General features: G+C 49.1%; 1 protein-coding gene across 1 annotated transcript in view; it reads right to left on the bottom strand.

The window, feature by feature from the left end:
- Positions 1–331: 331 nt before the first annotated feature.
- CNIH1 (cornichon family member 1) overlaps positions 332–26371 on the bottom strand; it is a 117712-nt gene continuing 91672 nt past the window's right edge. The window contains exons 4-5 of the mRNA XM_085626833.1: positions 12771–12914; positions 332–961 (exon numbers count right to left, since the gene is read on the bottom strand). Of these exons, the coding sequence (XP_085482959.1) occupies positions 934–961; positions 12771–12914 (172 nt within the window). The 3' untranslated portion in view covers positions 332–933. The remainder of the gene's footprint in view (positions 962–12770; positions 12915–26371) is intronic.

The raw sequence follows: 26371 nt of genomic DNA, 5'->3' as shown, positions 1-26371 counted from the left end.
GTTGGATGCTTGTTAGAACAGTCATTCAGAATATAACTATTTCAGAGCACAAAACGTTGCTGCTTTTATGATTCAATCAGCTTATTGAAAGTCAAGAAACGTCCAGTAAAAGTATTGACCTGAATAGTAAAATCTGTGCTATTGTTGTGTAGTAATGAACAGCATGATAGTTACAAATCTGCCAAATGTTTATTTTTAATTTGGTTGTAAAGCTTTAGCTAGGTATAGCAGATTATTATTCCCCACTTGTACTCGATGTAAAACATACATGTTGCAATACAATCATATTGGGATCAGTTAAAATTAAAAAAAGAAATAAAATACTCACACATGAGGAAGTCAGCATGAATTTTATATGGCATTTACAGTTGAGAAAGGTAACCAAGTATTCTAAAGCGTGATGGAATGTGGATAGAATCCGAGAAATGCACACCCAATGCTTGTATACGACAGTTCAAGAATGGAAATGTATTGATTGTTATGGCATTTTTGAAAACATTGAATAGGTTTGTAGTGCATTCAGCCAATACCGCTACTGGGTGATGCCCCACAAAGGCATACGTAATAACCAGAATAATTTAAACACACTTGAACTCCAAAGTGAGCCATTCCAATGGTCTTGTACACAACCGTTCTAGCACAAAACCTGTTCAAGTAATAGTTTAGAAAAGGAAGGCAACAAATTCAAGCTAACATCCTAAAATATATCAGCAATAATTGTACATTATTTTTAGAATTCATTTCTTTTCAAATAGTGTCCTATTGGACCATGAAAAGTCTTTCCACCTGCAGAAAACATGAAACGTTTTAAAAAAAGGCGTCATCACTTCTTTTGCTGTACTTTGCAGACTGCTAGACGTCCTTGTTCTGCTTTTCGGTTGTGGCCTTTGCATGCAGTTAACTGGAACTGAAGTGATTGGATAAGGTGTCTTCTTAGGAGCTCACTAATACATAAATCATTCTGCAAAATAAATAAAATCGGTCAATAAAATTAAACACAGATTATGAAGGCAAATGATCACAAGGTCTCATTTTTCTATGAGGACTACAAATTTGTATATCTTATGTATCTTGGTCACAGAGCGTAATAAAGGTACCAGGCAGATCTGAGGACAAAAAGGATATTACATGCAAACTGAGAGTAAGCTCTTACTAGATCACAAACACGTGTTACTGGGGACAAACAAAAGCGGTATTTAATATTAAAAATATGCTCCCTTTGATGATGAAATTAAGAACCTTTTTGTGCATGCACGCTACCTTTTAAAAAGAATCAAGTTTTAACTGCATTAAACGTGGTGGGTGTAAACACCAGATTTCGCAGCCTCTTTGATGATAAGAGATACACTCCGCAGGGAGATGGAGGTACCCATCTCTAGGACCTCAGGAGCCAAATCTCTACGTTAAGCTGCTTGACGTTGAGGTGCCTGAATGTACCCAGGTGCTGAGTGAGAAGATCCAACTGATTGAGATGCTTTCTGTGAGGGACTACAGACAATTCTAGAAGGTTTGTGAACCAAGGTTGTCTGGTCCACGTAGAGGCCACCAGGATGTGGGTGAGAGACGTCTGCCGCAGCCTACGGACCGGAAAAAAATGGGAGAGGCGGAAAAGTGTAGGCAAATATCCCTGACCAGTTCATCCACAGAACTTTGCCATGGACTGAGGGTGCAGAAACCTGGAGATGAAGCTTGGGCCTTTTGCATTTTGGGTGGTTGCTACCAGATCTACATTGGGGTACCACCAGCATTGGAAGTGTGGGCGTAGGACTTTGGGGTAGAGTGCCCACTGGTGGACTTGTTGTCACATCCTGCTGAGCATGTCTGTGAACTACTTGTCCGATCCCGGAAGGTATTTCACTAGCAGAAGTAACTGTCATGGATTGCCCAACGCCAAATGTTCTGCGCTTACACCAAGAGCTGGAAAGAATGCGAGCCCCTCGTTTCTGAAGGGAATACATGGCAGTCATGTTGTCTGTTTTGACCCAGACTGTTTTGTGATGTATGTGGCAGAAGAAAGCTTTGATAGCTAGTTGAACCACCAGTAATTCCAGATAATTGATGTGGAAGGTGTGTTGAAGAGATGATTTCACTCCAAGTATCCCACGGTCTGGTGAACAAAGTTCATAGGTTCTTAATACTAACCCTAGTGATTCAGATATGGGAAGACCTTATTTGAAGCAGTCAGATGTTACCCACAGTGGGGAAGGAGGAAATCCTTTTGTTTTTATTACCCTCACACACCCTAGTGGTGTCATGCTTCATCATCGGGTCACCCTGACGAAGCATGACACCACTAGGGTGGAACGATGGCGATTACGGAGGCCATCATGCAAAGAAAGCACATTATTGTCCTGACTGTTATTGGGCACTCTGGCTAAAAAAAGAGGCTGCAGAAGCTGGAAAGCTTGGACCCGTGTGGGGCTGAGGTAAGCGTTCCCTGTGACTGAATTTAGAATTGCCCCTAGAAAGGGCTTTAACTGAAGGGGTTGGAGGTGGTACTTGCCCACGCTTATGGTGAACCAGAGATCACAATTGAGATCTAGGGCAATCGAGTATAGGCCAAGCACTGCTGTCTGTTTGCGCTCTTGATCAGCCAGTTGTCGAGGTACAGGAAAATGTAGATGCCACCCCTCCTGAGAGGAGCGTCTATTACTGCAAGGCATTTGGTAAAGACTCTGGGTGCCGTAGTTACACAGGGGTCAGAACTTTTAAATAAAAGTGCTGTTCACCCACAACAAACCTGAGGTATTGGTGGTGTGCAGGGTTGATCAAGATGTGCAAGCGGGCTTCATTTAGGTCGAGAATGGTCATGAAGTCTTCTTGCTGCAGTAGAGAAATTACATCCTGGAGCATGACCATGTGGAATTGCTCCTACAGGATGTACTTGCTGAGGGGCCTTCGGTCCAGTATAGGCCTGAAGGACCAGTCTTTCTTGGTGATGAAAAAGTACAGGCGTACACCCCTTTGCTGCTTTGGAGTGGCAGCACAGACTCTATGGTTCCTTTGAGAAATAGCGCATCCACTTCCTCCTGGAGGAGGTGCTGGTGTTCTGTGGAGAGGGAGTGATTGCATGGGGGTTTGAGGAAAGTTTGGTGGTGGAGCAGCGAGTTCTAGGCAGTAGCCCTATTCTAAAATGGACTGAACCCATTGGTCTGAGGTGATGTTTTGCCATTGCGTAAGGAACTGCTGCAAGCTCCCCCCGACAGGTGCAATGTGGTCGGGAAGAAGGGAGAGGGAGTCGCTGCTTGGCGGGGGAGTCTTCCTCTGCTGTATCGCCTCTACCCTTGTGGTTATTTCCCCGAAAGGCACCTCTGGAATAACCCCAGGAGGTGTGCTGAGGTGGAAACCTCTGATAATGGTTACTTTCGTGCCACCACAGAATTGTGAGCAATGAAAGGACTCACAGGCGATGTGGACTGAAGAGCCCCTATGCCTTCACCATGTCCTTCCTGATCTTCTCTAGCATCTGATTAACGTGAGACCTGAAGAAGTATTCCCCAAAGGGCATGTTGATCAGGTGCTGTTGGGTTTCTGACTTAAAGGTAGAGACAAGCAGCCAGGCATGTTGACAGATGAGAATACTGGAGTTAATACTCCTTGCGGCTGTGTCAACCACGTCCAAAGCCCTAATTGTCATATTGGAGATGGTTTGACCCTCTGCAACGAGAACCTGAGCCCTTTGCATGTACTGATCCAGGAGGTGTTGGATAAGGTCCCTCATTTCATCCCACTGTGCTCAGCCGTATGTTCAGAGTAGGCCGACCAAATTGGCGATGTGACAATGGGAGGCAGATTAGGTAGCAACCAGTTTCCCTGCTGCATCGATTTTTTTTTACTCTCCTTGTCTGCCTAAGCCCCATGTGTATATGCGTATTTAGGGTGCTATGGATGACCAGAGAGTGTGAGGGGAGCAGCCCACTGATGTAAGGTAGGGCTGAAGGGGATGTCTTGTACTTTTTGTCAAACCTGGGCATGATTACTCGGGCCTCAACAGGATCTTCGAAGACATCTTGAGTGGATGTTAGTATACCCTTAAGCATGGGTAGGTACTGAGTTAAGTGTGGGGTGTGTGAGAGCGTTTCCACCAGGAAGTCATCCTCATCTGCGATGATGTACAAGTCTACCTTGTGAAAGGTGACCGCCCTTTGAATGACATGATATGAAGTGGGTTCCGGCTTCAGTTGCCCTGGCCGCTGCACCACACCTCTTCCACCCTCTACCCTTCCCATAGGAGGAATGTGGAGACCCCTCTGGTGAGGATGGCAGAGGTGGCCTGTGTGGTGGAGGGGAGTAGGGGCTCTAGGTGAAGGGGTGGGTACCTTAGGGGGAGGAGGAGAGGAAGGAGGAATAGGAATGAGAGGGTATAGGGCTAGTGCCCTGTCTCAATGCTTCTTCAGCTTGTGAAGTGGAGGTGGTGGCTCCAGTATAAGCTGCTCCTCGTAGGGAAACATTCTAGGAAGGGTGTCCTGCAGCTTCGGTGGTGGTGTGGCCGAAACTATGCCAATTAGCGGGTGGATTAATAGTCTGTTCTGCCTACTGTCCAGCTCCTTCTGAAGGTGATGTAGAATGGGGGCATTGAGATTCTCGGAGTCCCCCGTGGATGGTCAATTCAGCAACTGTTTTGGCTTTGAAACCGATCTAGATGACAAATGGGGCCTCGGCCCTGAAGAAGGTCGGGTCTTATATGGCTGTTTCAGCACTGTGATTGGAGTAGGCTATAGTGCTGGCTAGTTTTCCTAATAATCCATGTAGGGCAACATAATCCATGAGAACTTTTCATAGGTATAACAAATATAGAGACCTCGCTGATAACATTTGCAGGTTTGTGGAAAAAAGGGTAACTATAGATTGGTTGACATGAAATGTTAAAACCACCTTTGGCAAAAACTGTGGAAATGTGCAGAAGACTACTATGTTCTTGTGCACCTGGAAGTAAGATCCTGGAAAAACAGAGCCTGAAATTCACTAACTCTACATAAGGATGTGACTGCAATTAAGAAAACCACCTTCTAGGAACTGGTGTGAGGTACAGTACATTGTTTCAAAGGGCGATTCCATAAGGTGAGTTAATATCACATTAAATTCATACACTTGGGCTTTCCTTGGTGGGATTATTCATTTTAGTCTTTCCCACGAAGATTAGTATAACAAGAATCTTGAAAATGAACCTGTATTCGAACGGTGTGGAGAAGGCCCTGCTCGGTGCAACCCCAGACCTCCCCGTATATTGCTCTACGCAGCTGCCAATTGTGGCTTATGCGGACGATGCGGTTTTGATTGCCAGAACAGGAATAGGGCTCCAACACCTCATCACGGCCTATGTGACCTTCATGAGTACTTTGGACTTAAAGGTCAACCAGACAAAGTCATTTGTAATTATAGCAAGGGGGGGCGGGGGGCTCGTGATAAATTGCTTATCTTTACACGGAATCGGGGAAACTAGAGGTGGTTGACTCCTTCCCTTACGTAGGGGTATTTTTTGCTAATAAACAAACATGGTCTCTGCTAGTTAAGGGGAGGGCCCTGGGAATAGAAAGAAGCCTAGCGGCGATAAAAGCATTCATATCCAGGATAGGTACAAAACCATTAGCCGCTATTAAACACATTTACTATGCTAAAACCAAGTCTGCGGCAGCTTATGGGGCTGGTATTTGGGGTATGGCCCATGTGGACAGTCTCCAATCTATCAAAAACAATTTAAGTCATTGGTGTCTCTTCCACAATCCTGCACAGATTATGTATTACATATGGAGTTGGGCTTATCCTATATCACAGAGGCAATTAGACTAGCCCTTATCTTGCCGCGGCATTCCATCTGGCGCAGAGACACATTATCCTTAACCCAAAATTTAATAAGGGACTGCCTTAGATTAGAAAACTATAAAAGGATTAAATGGTTAAATTACGTTGAAGTAGAACTGAACACAATGGGGATGCCAGACCTGTTCAAGGACCCAGCAGTTTGTAACTAACCTCAAGACAAAGGGTAGCTGACACATTCATATTAAAGGCTCAATATAACCGTAGGGAGAAGAACTACAGTAAAAAGTCAGTCCTCACCTACCAGTTACTTCCTTCCATCTTAGAGGGAGGCTACTTCTACTTAGAGGATGTTCCAAAACTACAACATAAATTCATATTATTGCGATTGCGCCTAAATATGATACCTCTGCTGCTTGGGTTCCCAGCAAAAAGGTTTAACCATTCAGAGCTGTCCCTCTGTCCCTGTGACAGGAATTCGCCCCAATCTGACCTCCATTTAATATTGTTCTGTGGATTTTACCAGAGAGAAAGGAAAAAAATACATCTTACCAATTTTAAAGCCCCACAATGTTAAACAATGTAGGTTGGCATTGTATTTTTGAAAATCACTTACTGACCCACTAGTTTGTTTTGCAGTAGCGTCTTTTTTATGTGCCTGTTTGAAAACAAGAAAGTCCCTGAGAACATAATAGGCCTTGGTGTTTACGGTTTTAAGATTCTTTCTACTGCCTTATTATAATTAATTGTAACTTGTATTTTAACCTGTCATCTGTGAAAGTACATATCGAATTCTATAATGAATTTATTATCCTTTTAATAACTCTGGTATTCCTGGAACCTCTGTAATGTCATAGCACGCTGGCTACCGGTGTAATTTTTAGATTTTGTCTGTTATTTCTTTGTACTTTTATGATCTTATTTGATAATGATCGAATAAAGTTTGTCTGAGTCTGAACTTGTATTCAAATGTTCAAATTTCTTTATTCGATAAAAAGTTTTATCATAAAAGAAGACAATAAGCAAAACAATACAATAAAAATATACAGAACAAGAAACATCGGTATAAAATACATCCATCAACTACCATTACACCATAGATGAACATAGTATGAAGACAATAAGAACAATGTCGGGCAGGATGGGAGTCCTAACCGTTATCTTTACGCTATTGGATGGAGGTAGGGGAGGCTTTACAACACCTCATGCGTGACCGCCAAGCACTACCCAAAAATTTTGCGAGTCCGCAAACCATAGCAATAGAAGAAGTATCAGTGCTGAGTATCCGCAGAGCCATTCTGTGGCATCTAAGGCCCATCCCCTTACATAGCGGTTTTAACCAGGTCCTCCTGGCTACCCTATATGCTGGGCAGGCAAAAAAAAAATGCGCCACAGACTCTATAGGTGCTGCGCAGCTAGGACATGAGTTCGATCGGCCGCTCTGCTTTTTCCATCCCGAAGTGAAATCGTTGACTGGGAGGATCCCAAACCTAACCTTCAGATAAAGAGCTCTATCCAGGGGTAACTCAATATAGTCCAGGAACGGTTCAAAACTCCTACCCCATTTGAATAACAAGAATCGCTCTGTTAGAGAACCCCCTAGACTACTGAAGAGGGTCTCATTCTGAACTAAATCCCAGTACAGCTGTTTAATCACTAACTTGGGTGGTGGTGTTTGACTTTCCCAAGAATCACTCAAACCCAAAAGGACTACCATCCGCTTCAGATTGCTCAGCCACTTAATCCTGTTTTTGGAATTAAGCAGGATTAGTTCATCTAGAGCGGCGGCATATGTCTGTAGCTCCCTAGACCTTCGCAAGCGAACCCAAAAGAGTAACGGGCGCAAGCGCACTAGGGCCTTAAGAGGACGCCTGCCCATATCTGCCCGTAGGGGGATTAACGGGGTGGAGGCCGGAAGGGCAACCGCGTCTCTCAGGAACTTATTTTCAGACTTATCTAGCTCGGTGGTGTTTTCGAACCCCCATAATTCGGAGCCATATAAAGCAGATGGAAGAACTTGGCCCTCATAGATAGCAAGGAGCGGTGCTAAGGGCTTACTCTTGGATTTCCGATGTTCTCTCAAGACCGCCCCTGAGACTCTTTTATGATTTAGCAGCATTTTGGCCAGATGGTCTTTCCAACTTGTATTCTCTGTTTAGCAAGCAGCTGCTACTGCTGCCAGGAGATGTATGGAAGTGTAAGCAAGACCCATCATCTGCACGATTTAAAGATACTGAAGAACAATTTGAAATGAAACATGTATACAATGTAATTGTAAATTTGCACAGTATTGTACAGAACATCTCCATTTGGCTGCATAACTTTAGTTGAGTAATATCGAGGGTGACAGAGGCTTTTCCACCAGGGTCATCCATCGCTGTGGATCAACTCCTGTTCATTTTGATGACGCATATACTGTAACAAGCATTGGTATAGCCAATAGGTCTCGCCTTTGGGACCTTATAAGTTTTGAGTTATGCAGCACAATATCCTTGGTGCAACAACATCAAGTGTTGCATGACTAAACACTTATACAGTCCCAAAGGCTAGACCTATTGGCTATGCCAATGCTCTTTTCTCCCGAAGGTAATACCACTATGGACAAAGGAGCCAGCATGGTGCCAATCTTTAAATTACTCTAGAAGCACATTATGCATTATGATTTTATAATAAGAGTTTTTTTTACATAGAGAAAATAAAAGAAAACTAAATATTCTAATGGGTGTGGTGTTATTACTCCCTTGATAATGGTTAATATGAATACAGGAATCTCAAATTGAAAGCATTTCACCGACTTCCGGCACCAGTGTTAGAAATGCACAACGTTAAATCAAACACAATAAGCTGAATGGAATCCCACAGTTATGCTGTCCACATAAATAATTACAGTCCGCAGTACACTGAGGTGCCAAAAATCACCAAGAAATTGCAGCAGCTGCATAAAAAACACAAGAGAGACGCTCCCATCTAAAGCCCAAGGCACACATACAGCCAGCATAGCCAACATTTGGATTTTGGACTAGCTACCTAAACAAAAACAAGTTTAAATGTAATATTTTCACGCTGACTCATAACGCGTCTTAGATCGCAGAGAACTCATGCTATTCAGGGAACAGCCGACGTGAAAGCTCCTTGGCAGGTCCTTCCACCTGAGTGAGCAGCACCTGCTGAGCTGACCAACCGAGCGCTGCAACGTCTATGCAAATAAAGGGCAGTCTCTAGGCCCAGAGCTTCATATATGGTTCAACCTATCTGGTAACTTGCGCACAAGGAAGACCATGCCAAGTGTAGACATTTGTAAACGACTCCTCTGTTTAAACAAGCATACGCCATCTTAAATGGCGCAGCAAGGAATAGCAGAATGCAGCGAAATGGAATGCCACATTTTCTTATTACAGTGGATTCGTAATGTCAGAAATAGTCTGTAACAAGAAAACCGAAGCTAGGTGTTCGTGTATGCTTGTTTCAGGTATTCGAAGACCGTACAACATTGTTATGTACACAAATCCTTTCTTTAAAAGGGTAACTGGTGGACATGCGCCTCAAATATGGATTGTAAAGGAATCCCTAATATAAATGACATTAAAAAGAGAAAACAACAAAGCGGAAATCTAAGTATTTTATTTACAAGCTAGCTATTCACCTGTACATTGACTATTTAGATCTCGTCCAGGAAGGGCATTCTAATAAAAAAGGTATGCAGAAATAAGCCACCTCTGTTCATTTCTTGCTAGACGGGGACGGTTTTCTGACACTTTCATTCACTTCGTACTTCTTAAACTGTGTGTGGACTAGAATTTTCGGACTTCCCATGGCTGGCAATTAATTTTACAATAATAGAAAAGCACTTCACAAAATGAACACTGGAGGTCAGTGTTCGCTCTAAGAAAATCTTGGTAACACATGCAGAGAGACAATATAAATATGCATTCGTTTACTTCGGAAGGTTATAGGTCTTTTCGAAGCAATGTGGGTACCCGTAATCAATGTTTTCATTTCAGTGGGGAGGGACAGAGCGAGGCACTTGGGAGAGCAAGGCTTAATGAGCCATGAAAGCCACATGGCGGCTGCGCACGTGCTTGCGCTCGTGAACGCAAGCTTGAGGCCAGGAAAAGATTGTGGTAGCACTTTGAAAAGCCACTAACTAAATGTCTTGTAGAGCAACGCATGCGCTGGCTCAGCGAGACCTAGAAAGGACAGTTCAATCGACTGGCAGTAATAGCACTTTACTAAGGGCTTCAAGAGGTGTTTAGGAAAATTCTTCACTATTCTGAAGGACTAGAACTTTCGAAGAGTCACCCATCTTGAGCCAAAGTATGTAATCATCCGCGAGTAGAATTGTGTGCTTCTCATGAAGAGCAGGTTCATCACCCTTTGCTCTGAATATGGCTTGAATCTAAAAGGCGTTCAGATAGCAGGACAGTATCCAAAAGCAGTGAGGTCAGAAATATCAGTTGATTATAACTTGGATGGACATTGGAAATCTTGATATGTCTCGATGAAGACTTGAGTTAAATGTTTGCACTGACCTCCACAACGATCCACTGTACCAATTGCCTAAAACATTTGAGGCACTCATTAATGTAACAAACTCCACATACTATAGAACCTACTGTGTCAATTCTCCCTTACCTGGCAGTGCGTTTAAGGTAGCACTCTACTGGATCCTCTGACACCTCTTAGGCACTGTTGAGATATTGAGGCAATCAGCCTGTGGGTCAGGGGATCTTGGTCTGGGCGTTTTTATTTGAATTCTGGGCCTAGAGACAGTACCTTTCTTGTTGGTGGCACCAGAGTGGGTTGTATCAGCCCGTGCAGTAAACGCATAAACAACTGGATGGGTCGAGCACACCATCAGGTCAGCAAGTCACTCACATGTGCAAGTTCATGGCTTAAATAGGCGTCTTCGTTCATGTTTTTGCTTTGTATTATGACCCATGTAGTGGTGCAGTTCATCTTTGCAACCTTCATTTTGTCCTGTCCTTTGCTTCTGTTGTCCATGCCAGTGCATTATAGTCAAGTTGTCCATGCCAGTACATTATGGTCATTGTAGTACAACAACTAGAACGGTGGGGAAAATAAAAGACCGAAAACTATTTTCTTTTACAAAATGTCTCAAAAATAGCAGAGGACACCAGAAAATGTGAAAAGGTACCTTCCTGAATAACATTTGCCAGAAGATGTTAAATTGTTCCTTTTAAATACCATTCCATAATAAAAAGTTTAACCACAGTAATATTGGCCACAGCACATTATCAGGGATTCAACTCCACAGACAAATATCAGTCTTAACTTCCAAGGCACTGCACTGCACTGCACTGCATGTTCAGTTAAAAGATTAGCTGGGCTGCTTAAGGTAACAGGCCAGTTTTCCTTTCTAGAAATCTTTTTATTGACATTTTCAGTAAAATAGATCAATACAAAATTGAGCACAGTTAAAATACCAAGGCATCACACATATGGCAACTTAAAAACCTTTCTTCCCCCCAAACCTCCTACTCATTACAATTTTCAACATTACTGTCGATTCCGCTATGGGCCCTCTAATCAGAAACGACAACCGTGTCCAGGGCACCACAAATATTACTTCTGGAGTAATTCCAGTGTCCCCAAATATTAAGCTATTTTCGTGGGCAGCCTTTTGGTCAGCATGCACTAGTCCATGTTGTGTCTCAAACCCTCTAGCAGGGACACGTATTCCGCTCCCCATATCTTGGCAATGTTCCTTTTTGCGATGGCCATCCCAAACATTAACCATATACGTTCCATAAGGAGCAGGTCGGTTTCCTCCCAGACACTGAGGAGACACCATTTCGCTCTCGGGTGAGGGAGGATCTGCTTACTTTGTTCAGACAATCTATTACCGTCACCCAAAAGCCCCGTAGTTTTGGACATTATCAAACTGTGTGGTAGAAGGTACCCTTGTGGCCATAACCCTGTCTGCAACAGACTCTTGATCTCCTACCCATTTAGAACAGCATGGTTGGGGGATAATACGAATGGTGAAGGATTTTTTTTATTGTACGAGGCGGAAATCTGAATGTATGGCCACTTCTCTATGGGAGGCCGTGGACTCCACCCAGTCCTCGTCTTCGAGACCCACCAGATTGTGTGCTTAATGCTTGCGCAATTGTGTCAGAGCCTCAGGAGTGTTCTGAAGTATTTTCTTATACAACAGTGATGTGACCTTGCTAGATATACATCAGTCAAGAAGCCTGTCCTCTAGTGGTGGGGACTCTGGCAGTACCATGACCCTCTGAAGCGCCACCCTCAGTGCATGTCGGACTTGCAGATAGGGATATGTTTTGTTAGGTGCTAACTGGTAGTCTTGTTGTAAATCTGGAAAGGGGGCAACATCACCTGGTTGCCACAAGTCCCCAACCCTGGTGATACTGACTAGGTCCCACTTATCAAAGTCCGGGAGGTGTCCCAATGTTCCTAATGCGGCTGTGTCCCAAAAGGGCCAATTTTCTTTTTTAGGGGCTGTTCTGCCAAGCTCTCCCCTATTTAATTCTTTACTTTTAGGAAAGACAATCAATATTTCTTAGGTTTTAAGATTCTATTAAAACCTTTTTCAGATTGAATTACCTAGGTTTTTGAAGAAGAAGAAAAAGGCGAGTTTACTCTTTCGAGTTACCACACATAGACAAAGATATTCAATATTTAGAAGTATCAGAGAAATGCATATGATGGAGTCATGTTTTTGTTTCATTTTGTCAGTCACGCTTCATTCCTCATCAGTGCCTGGCCAATCTCACTAAAATCTTACACTCCTTTTCTATATGACTAAACCTGTTTAGGTAAAATGTGCATCAAAATGGTGGCTTAGCCACAGTACAAGAGAATTAAGTTGATAAATCGGCAGTCAGATCAAAGCTGTATGTCCATCAGTGAAATAGGGGCATCAAAACTGACCTCGGTGAACATGTATTTGTCCTTTTATAGCAAGAGAACGTCACACCAATGAAACTCAATTAAGAGAATATATCGTAGATTAACTACTAACTTACCCATACAAGTAGTAGAAAAATGACAGAAGGTAAAAAGCTAATTTACACCAGCCTTCCTTTTGACAATATGCTAGGATATCTGCATTCATGATAGTTGTTGGATCATACAGTCCTGGACCACTCATGACTGGTCTGCTCATATACCTAGGAATAAAAATAGCGTGTAAACTCTTGAGTTAAAAATAAACATTTTCCAAAACAGAAAGTTCTCACTTGTTAACATATTCTGTAAGGCAGCCAATACTATCAAACTAGTTAAATATTTGTTTTCATTTCCTCACCAAATTCAAGAAGTCCAATTTGGTAAAAGACATGCATAAAACATTCCTTTCCACATATTAACTAAGATTGAATTGATACACCAGAAATTATTTAGTAGTAATTTAACCACTGTTGTTGCAGAAGAAACCATAATTATGGAAGAAAAGATAAAAGGGTACTCACCAGGGACACATGTTTCACTTATTTTGATAAGCTTTCTTGTGTTAACATCTCTGGGGAACCTTAAACACATTGGGGAAGACCAATACTCTGTGTGTTGAAGGATGCCTTGCATAGCCCTTGATGCTATCCCTTTATCTTTTCACCAATTTGCCCTAAATGTATGACATGGAAGTTCAAGTTATTGAAAAATGCTGGGAGTAACTGATTGTAGATGAGTAGAAGTAAACGTAGGAGAGTAACTAAGTAGGACCAGTGTGGCGTCTCGTAGGAAAGGAGAATGAACATGGTCTACCATAGCCAAAATGGACAGAAGCTCGTCTTCAGTCCAGGAAACATATTCCTAATCCTCTTTCATGGCGGAATAAGGAGAGTGGTTTATATCAAGGCCATTGACTGTGATACCCATAGGGACTGTGAGGTCCTAGATATTGAAAAGATCCCTACATTAAAAGAGAGTTCAAAGAAGCCTTCAACTTGGAATGATGCAATGTCGAGCACCCTCAAGGTCAACCACGAGCAGGAGTGACTGAGGTGTATCTGTTGAAACCCTTTGGGTGACAGACCTGGTCCCTTACGAGAAAAGAACGGAAAGATATCCACATGAGTAAGTGCACTTCACACAAGTCTTTCCCTGATGATTGTCAAGCTGAGTTGGGATGTGTACTTCCTCCCAGGATCTCAGGCACCTGTAAGACATTGCCTAGCAGATTTCCATTCCTGGAATCAAGCATGTCACGGTCAACTTAAAATATCTTTCTCATATTTGCCACATAAAGGGCATCTGTCAGAAAGCAGACGTGGTGGCTGAAGAGAAACAAGCAAGGTGAGAAACACCTATATAGAAACAGGAAGAAAAGAGGAAAGAAAGAGAACTCTAATCTTATTTTTTTTAAAGAATCATAGTAACAAAAGCTAGACACCCTAAGATGTCAGCAAAACCCCAAAAACTTCAACAGTTTTCAGTCAAGAGCTGCATTTACAAAAGCAGCAGTGTTGTGCTTAATGGGACACAGCAACTTTCAGATTGCGTAGTGACTGTCAGTTTCCACTTATGTATAGACCATTTCCATCCTTTTAAAACGTTTGGGGTGCTACTTTCAGTCAGTTACCTTATTTTGACTCATTTGCCTCACCTGTTCCATCTAAATGTGCCCTCCAAGAGGTCTTGACACCTGGATTAATATCACATCTGAAGGAATTCAAATGAAGCCAGACAAAGCAGAGAGTAAGCTGGGGAGAATAACATCCAGCACCGCAAATACAGAAGAACATACTTTAAATACCACTGATGAGGTGACTTCCAGGCCCTCTCACACCACCCTGCAAGACGTTCTCCACGATGAGCTACAATAGGAGAACAGGACTCAGAGTTGGGAGCACTACCAGTGGCGGTGCGTCCATTGGGGGCGTTGGGGCATTGCCCCATCGACCGTCACCTTCACCACCAACAACTTTCTTAAGTAAATATAAATTAAAAACAAAGTCTTGTGATTGACGCCCGACTCGAGGCAAGCAGTCAGACGCGGACGGCCGAGGGGGTGGGGCTGCGGCAGCTTGAGTGACAGACTCAGCGCCGCACCACTAGTGCGCATGTCCGTTTTTGGGCTGTTCATTTTTATGACCAGCCCGAACATGCGCAGCACACCACCTTCCCGCAGAGCGACTGGTGAGGGAGGGACCCAAGGGTGCTTCATACTGGGCGGTGACTCACCCTGCTCTTAGCCAATCCTGGCACTGCAAGCAGCTCCAGGATTGGCTGACACACCGCTAGCCTGAGGGCAGGTCCGGGAATAAACAGAGTATGGCCTGGGTGCCCGCGTGAGTGGCAGCACTGCCGCAGCCGCACTTGTCTGGCCAATGACTGTGGCTATCATTGTGAAGCCATGCAGTATGATTGGATGGCCATTTCGTTCCTACCTACGTACGTCTCAGCGCAGCTGTCCCGTTACCGCGCCGCCACACAACACTGCACCACACACAGACCTTGTGCGGTGTCTTGACTACTGCTCGTATTGTTGGATGGCTCATGTCGTGCGACGCGAGTCCGAGACATGTAGATACTGAAGGCCCTCCTGAAACGTTTTATGTTGTCCCTAAGCCTGAGACTGTGACACTTCATAACACCCACACCTCCTTTCCTTCTTACATTTCAGCCCTTCAGCGTCCTTCCTTCCCCCAGTACAACCTTCCTACACAGGTTATATCCAGGTTAATCTCACTTCTGCTCACGATTTTCCCCTTCCCTTAGCGAACCCTTACCCCGTCCCCTCCTGTCCTTTTCTGCAGTCCCATCACCCCACATGTCTTGCTCCCCAATCAACCTTTTGCTCTGTGCCTACATTTGTTGCTGCAAATAAGAACACAAAACAGTTACCACTATACCCAGGCCGAAAAAATGCCATCGCAGCTTTGAGAGTGAATAATAAATGAAATACCCATGTGTAGTGGCACAAAGCGTTGTTGGAGGAAGGTTGGCGATCGCCGGATGCTAATAGGAGGGCGCGGCTGTGGCTGGCACGTTCAATGGGCTCTGTGTGTCACGAACGCTGCACCTTAGTTTATGGCCTGCGTTTGGGAAAACTTTAACTTTATCGCTCGCCTTAATTTTATAGCAACAATTAAATGCCCGTGTCCATCAGGTCCCTGTTCTAACTCCCATGTGCTGAGGTTGTGGTTCGCTACCATTCGATGCCAAACGCAGGGCATCCTTCCACTCGACCATCTTCCCACCACCTACTGCCACTGTAGCTCTACCCGAGAACCTCTACCAATCTTTCCGTGCAGCATCCACGGCTGTGCAAGTATGGATATAAACGGACATCTCGGCCAATCAAATTCAGTCCTCACCTCCACGTCTGTGTAGGTAGCACAGAACTCAGCCAAGCTCTAGCATCCATGTCCACTTGCTGTTGTACTGGGACCCAGATGCAGCTTTGCTGATGCACCTCAATATGGGCCTGTAGATCCGCTTCTATTCCACCGATGAGATCCCCGATTGCAGCTCTGCACTGCGAATGCACCTCCATGCGGGCCTGCAGTTCCCCTACTATTCCACCACTGCTGAGATCCACTGACAGCTCTGCTAATGCACCTCAATCTCGGCTTCCAGATCTGCTACTATTCCACTGCTGAGATCCACTGACAGCTCTGCTAATGCACCTCAATCTCGGCCTGCAGATCTGCTACTATTTCACTGCTGAGATCCCCCAAAATCTCTGCCAATGCACCTCACTCCCGGCTTGCAGATCTGCTACGCCCCGAGTTATGGTTTACTGCTTCTGATATCTGATTGCCTGGGACTGCTGTCTCAGAGCCAAACTTGCTTGTGTTTTACGCGTGTACGCTTTCCAGTGCTGCGTTGAGCTCCATTGCAATTCAATATTGGAGTCTTAAAACGATCTGCTTTATTACACAATCCAATCAGATCAAATAACCTCACAAGAGTACGGAAATAGTTCTACAAAACAATCAGCTCCCCTGCTTTTATATGAGACGTATAGTGAATTTCAGGCAAATCCGAGCAATAGCAGACAGCCGTGTATCACTAGGAATTCTTCAATTATGACACATTTTTTGTGCTGCCCCCCCCCCCCCCCGCCCGGAAGGAAAATCAGCATTCAACAATCATGCTGAAAGGCGTATCAATTAACACATGCAACTTTTTCCCCACAGTTAGATATTTTCATGTGCATGCTCATTAACGTTAGATGTTGTAGAATCGTAAGTGAATTTTACAATCTGAAATTCTTCAAATCCATGATTCTGTGAATCAGGGTGTGGAGTTTATTGTCTCAAAATCCAATTTGGTGCACCTAGGTATCATTTAAGTGTGCAAAAACATTTGTGGTTCGAAGTGTCAGATAAGCAACCTGGGAGGATGAGTGAGGCAAAGAGAAAAACACTAGGTAGAAAGAAATGCATTATATCTCGAAGTCTGTTATGAAGCTCTGTGGTTATACTGAACAAGCAGCTACCTAGGTTATATGACATCTCTTTTTAATGTAATAACTGCACTTTCACAATTGCTTTATTAACCTTCCTGCTTTCTCAAATTTCTTGAAAATGCACCATTTTTCCACTCTTTTCAAAATTTTCTCCGGGAGAGAACAACCCCGAACCCCCCTAAGGTTGTTCGGGTTCACTCGCTACGGTGCAGTATGACAATCATTTTACGCCTCACCACTTGTCACCGTCCGTCACTGAGCACTACCCCTTGTGAACAAAGTGTGACTGTAATGTCAGGAAGACATGATTTTTGTGAGGGGTGGGGAAACCAGAGGCCAGGCAGTCGACCAGGCAGCCAGTGAGCATCTGTCAGCACCCACAATGGTGTGGAGCAGGCAGAGAGTTCGAAGCTCAGAGAAGTAAGTAATGAAGCAGGAGGCCTACTGGCCCGAGAATGATCTGGTGAGAGTGCTGTGTTGAGGAGTCAGTCACTCTCCACACACAATCGAAATGGAAAGCCATGGGGCTGATGATGCCCTTGCATGCATGGTCAGAGGGCCAAGGCACAATGTGGTCCATATCAGGGACAGCATGGCCCAGACTGTGGGGTGACTTACATTGCCTTTAGATGCACTCAAGAAAACGGACATGAAGAAAGCACAAATAGTTTTTTTCGGTTTAAATCATTTTTATTGATTTTATAGAACAGCAACAGTACAACTTGAACTGCCTGCATCCAGTGGCCGGCAGGTATTCATTTGGATGCGTATTCAGTAGGCAAACAGAGGAACAGATCAAAAGAGACCAAAAGCATAATAACACCATTACATATAAATTAAAGTATTAAAAGAACGGAGGGGGAGCCAAGATGGCCGCGCCGAGGTAGAGCTCCGTGCTACCTGACCCCTCACATCCGTTCTTCCTCCGTTGCTGCTGTCCTGGCTGCACTCCGCCTCCTGCCACTTGCTGCGGAGTTGTAGCCCTACCCTCGCTGCGACTTTTGGCTGCCCCTGAGCCTTGGGGACTGAGCTTTGCCGCCTGCCAGAGTCACCGCGGTGAAGGTGCGCACTCGGCCGGTTCCTCGGCCGGCGGCGCCTGCTACCAGCGCCCGCGGCGCTCCACGAGGGGCGCAGGCCTCTGTCTGCTGGCAGCTGTCCGGACGCGAGAGAAGTCCGTGGAGAGGCACGCCGGTCTGCGACACATCGCGGGTGAGTCGGGGGGGGGGCGATAGATCCCGAGCGCCTCCCTGGACCTTCCCCGGCCGCGGGGCCCTGATCGGCGGGCGGATCGGCCCGAGTAGTGGTGAGAGCTCGTGGGGCTGGGCCCGGATCGGTGACTGCCGCCACCCACCAGATTGTCGCGCCCTGGCCTTGGAACCGGTGCATCCTCCTGAGGACTGTCCTCCTCCGCCCCCTACGGCCCCCCCCTGAGCGTATGGTGGTGATTGCTGCTGGCGAGGACCCCCGTGGAGGCTCGGCCCCCCCCTGGATCTTGTGGAAGGCCCCCGCACAGCGCGCTCTGGTGCCGCAGCGGCGACCTGACGGGGGGGGCGACGTCGAACTGGTTCCGCCTGGTGCCGCCTGCTGGGAGGCTGCTGCCGAGGGGGCCCCTCTGCCCATTGCTCCTTGTCCCCCCCGCCTGGCGAGGTGGCCCACGGGGCTGCGGTGGGCTGGAGGGGGGCACCCCGTGACCTCTGCATCCTGGGAGCGGGGGCAGTAGCGGTGCTCCGAGCTGCTGGACTGGCCCTGCAGATTGAGGCCGTGGACGGCGTTGGTGCGGCCCGAGTGTCGCGGCTTGCCCGGGGGCCTCCTTCTGGGACTGCCCGCGGCACGGGACGTGGAGCGGTGCTGGCCCGGCCCCGGCCTCGGAGGGCGCGACGCGTTGCTCCATCATGGGCAAGGACAAAGGCTCTAAGCAGCTGGCGGCATCCCACCAAACGAAGATTGACCGCTTCGCGACACCGGACCCCCCGGGTGCCGGCGGAGGGGAGGCGCCCGCCCCCAACAAAGACTTGGCCACCATCCTACACGCGATCGATGCCTCTCGCACCTCGTTGGAGGGGATGGTGGGAGAGGTGAAGATAGATGTTGCGCTCCTGAGGCAGGATCTCCGCAACGCCACGGCCCGCATTACGGAGGCCGAATCGCGGATCTCCGCGACGGAGGACGACATCCATCAATTACAAGACCAGGTCCGGGAGCTCACGACCCACTCCAAAGAACTACACAGGCGGGCGGAGGATGCCGAAAATCGCGCCCGCCGCAATAACCTTCGCTTGGTGGGCTTCCCGGAGGGGGTCGAGTCGGGCCGGGCTGACGACTTCCTGGAGGCCTGGTTTAAATCCTGGATGCCGGCGGGCAGCTTGTCAACCTGGTTCGTGGTGGAGAGGGCGCACCGGTCGCTGGCGTCCAAGCCTCCGGTAGGGGCCCCCCCGCGCCCCTTCATTCTTCGGATCCTTAACTTCAGGGACAGAGATGCCATTCTGCGGGAGGCTCGGGTGAGCGGCAAACTGGCCTACGACAATCACACCATTATGATTTTCCCAGACTACACCCGGGAGGTCCAGGAGCAGCGCCGTTCATACACGGAGGTGAAGCAGCAGCTGCGCTCCCTGGGCCTTCAGTACCAGCTCCAGTTCCCGGCCCGCCTCCGACTTGTCTATCAGGGTAAGACGCTGTTCTTTGATACCCCCAGGGCGGCCTGGACATGGATTACCGAGGAGCGGCCTCTGCGGCAGCCGGGCGGGGGGCCGCCCGCTGCAAGGCCCGGGTGCCCCGTTGTGGCTGGGTCCCAGCGGCCGCGGCGCGGGAAGCGCACACGCTCCCGGCAGCGGCGAGGTGCCACAGTCCTCAAGGCCCGATCTGTGAGCGCCTCTGGCAGACCGATGAGAGACTCCTCCGCCTCTTCTGAAGCCTCCTCCCGGGCGGCCGGGGGATCCCGGGGCCGAGCATCACCTGGGCCGACCGGATCTCCGGCCCCCCTCAACACGCACATTGACTCATCAGACCTTTCTCGCAGTCCCGCTATCTGACTTCTTTCTTTGTCTCTTGTAGTTGCGGGGAAGGTAACAGCCTTGCCCGAGGGCGGGGGTGGGGGGCTCCACATTCTTGTGCTCCCCAGTGCCAGCCCAGGTCCGCACATTGTAATCCGTACTTCAGGAGGGGTCCACTACGCTCTTCATACCCGAGCACCTGAGCTTGGGGTCTTGTGACTGTTGGTTCTGTTCGGGCGACAGATGCTTCTGGTTTTGAAGTGTAGGGTGGGGGGTGGGGGGTTGGGGTTGGGGGTTCGTTTGGGGTTTCTCTTCACGAGACTGTTTTGTTTGCGTTTGCACTGTTACTTATTGAGCCTTTCACACAGCGCTGCGCGGCGCGAGGCGTCGTATCCCTTCACTCAGCTCCATTTGCGCGCTCTACTGCCGCTCACCCTCCGTCACCGTCCGCTCGCTTCCCCCGGTGGGGGCTCCATGGTCCTTCAGGGGCCCACACGCTCCGTGCCCCCTCTGCTGACGCCTGGGTTCAAGGGTGTCCACCCGGTGCCCCCCGCCTGCCCTCTCCCCGGCGCGCTCCATTCCCACTGCTGCCATGGCTGATTTAACCCCCAAAGCCCAAGTGCGCATCCTGTCCTGGAATGTGAACGGCCTGCTGGACCGGCTTAAGCGCACTGCTGTCCTTAAATACGCCCAGCGCGCGGGTGCGGACGTGCTCCTGCTTCAAGAAACCCACCTCCTTGGTGAGAACTGTCCCTTTCTGGCGCGCTTCGGCTTCGACCGGGTGTGGCACTCCGGGTTCTCGCGCGGGTCGCGGGGAGTTGCGGTCCTCCTGCGCCGTTCCTTCCCTTTTGTGCTGGCCCGAGTGGTCCATGACTCCCAGGGGAGGGGGGTTGCGATTAGCGGCACGCTCGAGGGCCGGCCACTCAGCCTCCTGTCACTTTACGTGCCGTCCACGGGGCTGTCCTCGGCCTTATCTCTGACCGCGTCCTGGCTAGCTGCTTTTCCACCTGGTACTGTTGTTCTCGGAGGAGACTTTAACGCCGTCTCGGCCCCGCACCTCGACTCTTCGGGTCCGGTCTCGGACTCCCGCGCGGCGCGGGCGAAGCAGCTGGCCGGGTGGGCAGAGGCACAGGGCCTCTGTGACGTGTGGCGGCTCTGGCACCCATGCACGCGACAATATACCCACACCTCGGCCGCCCACCACACTCAGGCACGCATTGACGCGATCTTTGTCCCCTCGGCCGACTGTCTGGGTATCCAAGACGTCCGCATCCTTCCCCGGGGGATATCCGACCATTCTCCGCTTTTGCTGGGTTTGGGCCCCCCGCCTCACGGTGCTTGCCAATTGTGGCGTTTTAATGCATGGTTCCTGCAAGACAAGGCGCTCCGTAAGGAAGTGGGGACCGCGCTGGCACTTTATTTTGGCGACAACGACGGGTCGGTCTCCTCGGCGGGCACCCTCTGGGAAGCTTGTAAGGCCACGGTTAGGGGGGTCGCTAAGGCACAGGTGATGAAACACCGCCTGACGCAGCTGCAGCAGCTCACGGCCTGTGAGGCTCAGGCGCTGCGCCTGGAGCAAACCGTCTCTGACTCTGGCGACCCGGCCGAGACCCGGCAACTACGGCTCCTACGCGAAGAGATTCGTCAGCGGTCGCTTGACGCAGCTAAGCTTCTTTGGCAATCCTCGGTGGCGCGGGTATACGGCTGGGGCGACAAAAACGGGGCACTTCTGCACCGGCTGGCCACTTACCCCAGGGCATCGCGCATCATCCCGGCGGTGACCGACTCGAGTGGCGCGCTTCAGTCTTCATCCGTGGCTATAGCGGACGCTTTCGCTCAGTATTACTCGCAACTCTACCGGGCACGGGCATCGGATCTGTCTTTGGCTTCCTTGCTCGCCGCTGGTGCCCTCAGCCTTCCCCGGCTGGGGCCGAGTGATTGGGAGAGCCTGGAGGCTCCCATCTCCCCTGCGGAGATCGGAGATGCGATAGGGCGCACGTCCGCAGGGAAGACCCCCGGCCCGGACGGGTTCCCGCAGGAGTTTTATGCCACCTACAAGGAGCACTTGGTTCCACGGCTGGGTGCCCTGTACGCGGAGGCGGTCGAGAGAGGCTCCTTCCCTCCGGAGGCCGACATTGCCACGATTGTGGTCCTGCCTAAATCCATTCCGCCGCCCAGTGACAGGTCGGCCTACCGGCCGATCTCTCTGATCAATACCGATATCAAACTATATGCCGCGGTCCTTGCCCAGCGGCTCCGGCCCCTCCTGTCGCGTTTAGTGCACCCAGACCAATGCGGCTTCATGCCGGATCGAGGCACTCGCCATTGCCTCCGCCGCCTCCATGTGGCTCTGGCGCACCGCCACCGTCTATCTCCATACCTCACTCTCCTGCTGGCCGACTTCGAGAAAGCCTTCGACTCGGTGGGGTGGCCTTACTTGTTCGACGTCTTGGCTCATGTGGGTTTTGGTCCCAAGTTTGTTGGGATGGTGCGGGTTCTGTACGCGCGCCCTCGCGCCAGAGTGTTGGTTAATGGGGCGCTGTCAGGAACGTTCCGGATCGGCCGGGGCACGCGGCAGGGGTGCCCGCTCTCACCCCTCCTTTTCGCGCTCGCAATGGAGCCCCTTGCCGCCCTCATCAGAGCGGATCCTCTCATTCGGGGATGGGAGTGGCCGGGCCTCGAGGAGGACAGGATCGCCCTCTACGCGGACGATGTCCTGCTGTACCTTGGTGACCCAGCGCGCTCGGGTCCTCGGGCTCTCCACATTTTGGGCCGCTTTGCCCGCGCCTCTGGCCTCTGCCTCAACTCGCACAAGTCGGTCCTCGTGCCTCTCCACCCCTCCCGCGAATGCTTCGATTGGCAGACTACGATTCCCCTCCGCCGACTGTCTTTCAAATACCTGGGCATCTGGGTTTCCCTCCTCCCGGAATTGAGCTGGGCACTCAACGTGGCCCCTTTGGTCAAAAAAGCCAAAGCGGACCTCACCCGGTGGCACTCGCTCCCGCTGAACCCGCTGGGGCGCGTGGCGCTCTACAAAATGATGATCCTCCCTCGGTTTTTGTATGTATTGCAGAACACCCCGGTGTCCTTTCCGAGGTCGTGGTTTCGCGAGTTGGACGGGATGGCCACCAGGTTCCTCTGGGGTGGTGGACGGCCGAGGTTGGCCCTGCCGATCTGCCGCCTCCCCACCTTTGATGGGGGGCTTGGTATGACCAACCTCTACCTTTATTACCTGGCCACCCGGCTTCTGGTCATCCACGACTGGTTTGGGGGGGGATGGTCCGATCCGGCCTACAGGGTGGAACTGGAAGCCCTGGGTCTCTCCAGCGTTCAGGACCGCATGTACGGCGCCCCGGTTCCCACCTCCTGCCCCGACATCACTAGGGCGGTCTTCCTGGCTTGGCGGGCTGCGCTCCGCCACACTGGATGGACCGGGACATTGACGCGCGCCACCCCTCTCTGGCATGGGACATGGTTGCGGGAGGTTGTGGGGCTGGAGGGCTTCGGATCGTGGGATCTGCTCGGTATCTCCCAGCTGGGGGACGTGTGGCGAGGGGGGCGCATGTGCTCCTACTCTGAACTGCGGGCGCGCTTTTCTCTCCACTCATCCCAATTCTATAGATACCTCCAATTGCGACACGCCATACGGGTACACACCCCGCTTGACATCCGGCTGCCGGACCATAGCCCCCCGGAGGCTCAGGTTCTGATGGGTAACCTAGGAAAGGGAGGCATATCCAGAATATATCGTTCCCTTGTTAACAATACCCCTGTGCCCCAGGAGGGTCTGAAGGAGCGATGGGAGGAATGGGTGGGTCCCTTGGACGAGATCGACTGGCGGGACGCCCTTATGGCCCCCAGGCTGGTGACTGCCTCCGCCAAGCTGAGGCTCATTCAAATCTATTATCTACATGCGGCATACCTTACACCAGCGCGCATGCGCCGTGCGGGTCTCTCCACCGACGCAGCCTGCCCTCGCTGTGGATTTGACCCGGCCGACTTCATCCATATGGTATGGTCATGCCCGGAACTGGAGGGGTACTGGCGTAGCATTGAAACTGACTTGACGGATGTCCTGGGGTGGGAGGTGCCGCACGACCCCAAGCACATCCTCTTGGGTATCACTGATGGACTAGACGGCTCCCGCGCTGACAAACTGTTCCTTATGACAGCGCTAATGGTGGCAAAGCGGGACATTGCGGCAGCCTGGAAACAGCCGCAGCCGCCCAGTCTGACCAGGTGGAGCGCGGGAGTGGACTGGTGTGCGGCGCAGGAGCGGTCTCTCTACCAAGCTCGGGGCTGCCACAAAAAATACCGTAGGGTGTGGGGGAAATGGTTAGGAAATGTAATGTGATCTGGTGGGGCGGGGTGGGGGGCGGGGTGGTACGGGGGGGGGCTGAGAGGGGTAATGATTCCCAGATGGGACGAATGTATATTGTTGGTCTGAAAGGCTCACTGTTTTTGTTGCAAAAAAGAACAATAAAAACTTGTTTATCAAAAAAAAAAAGAACGGAGGGGAGGAAGAAGAAGGGGGAGGGGAAGGGGAGGGAGAAGAAGGGGGAGGGGAAGGGGTGGGGGCGGGTTCCTCTCTTCCAAGGCATTGGTGATACTAGGAGATGGGTGCAACCTGGTGAGGCGTGGTGGGTTTCGTGGCTGTTAAGCGTAGGACACGCAAGTAGTAGGGGCATGTCAGTTCGCGGAACTCATCCGCCAAGTACGCTATGCACGGTTGCCACGTCTTGTCAAACCGCCGTAGTTGCTCCTTAACCGGACGTTTCTCCATTCCCAGGGTATCCCAGACGTTGTGCAACCAATCCTGATGCAAGAGTATCCTGTCAGCCCCCCACCTGACTAACAGGAGTTGCTTTGCTGCCCCCAGCGTAAAAGTGATAGCTTTGACCCTGGGAGATTTTAGTAGGTAAGTGAGTGGATTGGGAAGACCCAGTAGTATGAAAGTGGGGAGTTTGGGTATGTCTGTGTCTAACATGGTGTCAATGGCATCTAATACTTCTGAACAGTATGGACCAATCTTGGAGCACTGCTACAAGAGATGGGTGAGCGTAACCCATTGTCCGCACTTTCACCAACACATCCCGTCCCCCTTGGGGTCCCAAGTAGCTACTCTTGCTGGTGTGAGTTACCAATAATGGGCTATTTTGAGGAGCATTTCCTTACTGGTGGTGTTAAGGCAGGATGTTCATGCTCGGTGAAGGATGTCACTCCACTATTTGTCGGAGAAGGAGTATTCGCATTCTTTCTCCCATCTGGCCATGGCAGAGAAGGCAAGGGGTGCACAGGCTGTGTCAGGAATGCATAGATGTCAGACAGTAGTTTCTTGTCGGAACTCCGCGTGATAAGCCACTTCTCGACACAAATAGTTTTTAACAAAAACCACCCTCAAAGTAATCCAAACTACCATTAATCATACCCTGTAACAAACTGAGACCAAATGACCTCTCCAACCACACTTGCAGCAAAGTGGCCTACCTGCCCTTAACCCTGACCTCCTGAGTGGTGGATTCATGCTGTTGCTCTCTATACAAGTGTGTGGTCCGGCAGATTTTTCATCTTTTAAGGGAATCAACAGTGGAAAACCTTGCAGCAATGGTGGTGTTGAGAGCCAAGATTCCAAATATGCCCACAATTAAAGACATGTTGATCTCTCAGAAAAGCCAGCCCAGGTCCTCTGGTACCAGCGATCACTCAAGTACAGGTAAGAATGTCCCTTCTGAACATCAGACAGGATTTTGCTAAAGTCATCTCAGACACTGATCAATCGATTTAAAAAGCTGAAAACAGAGTGGAGCAATAAGAGGTAGCAGTGGGGTAAGGGGGTACATTATAGGGATGAAATAGAATTTAGGTTGGAAGAATTGGAAAAGAGATACCAAACACTATTAGATAAAGTGGATGAAAGCAGAAACAGATCTCAAAGGAATAACGTGAGAATCAGAGGAATTACGGTAACAGCCCCAGATCCAGAATTGGAGCAGCATGTTCAAGACTTGCTACAATTCTTATTACAAGCTCCTGGTAACACTTCATGTGAACTTCATATAACCCATAGTTTTTAATGCCTATCAAACGGACAACAATTTGGCCCCTGATGCTCTGACCCACAGTCACTTTTTTAATGTAAAAGAAGAAATCCTGAGGGCAGATTGAAAGACTGCACTCTTTCTGTTCAGAGGATATACAATTGCTCTGAAAACAATGAGAC

This window comes from Triturus cristatus, chromosome 9, assembly GCF_964204655.1.
Source record: "Triturus cristatus chromosome 9, aTriCri1.1, whole genome shotgun sequence".
Classification (NCBI taxonomy): Eukaryota; Metazoa; Chordata; class Amphibia; order Caudata; family Salamandridae; genus Triturus; species Triturus cristatus.
The sequence above is the reverse complement of the archived record's forward strand: the minus strand, read 5'-3'. Positions and strand labels throughout refer to the sequence as shown.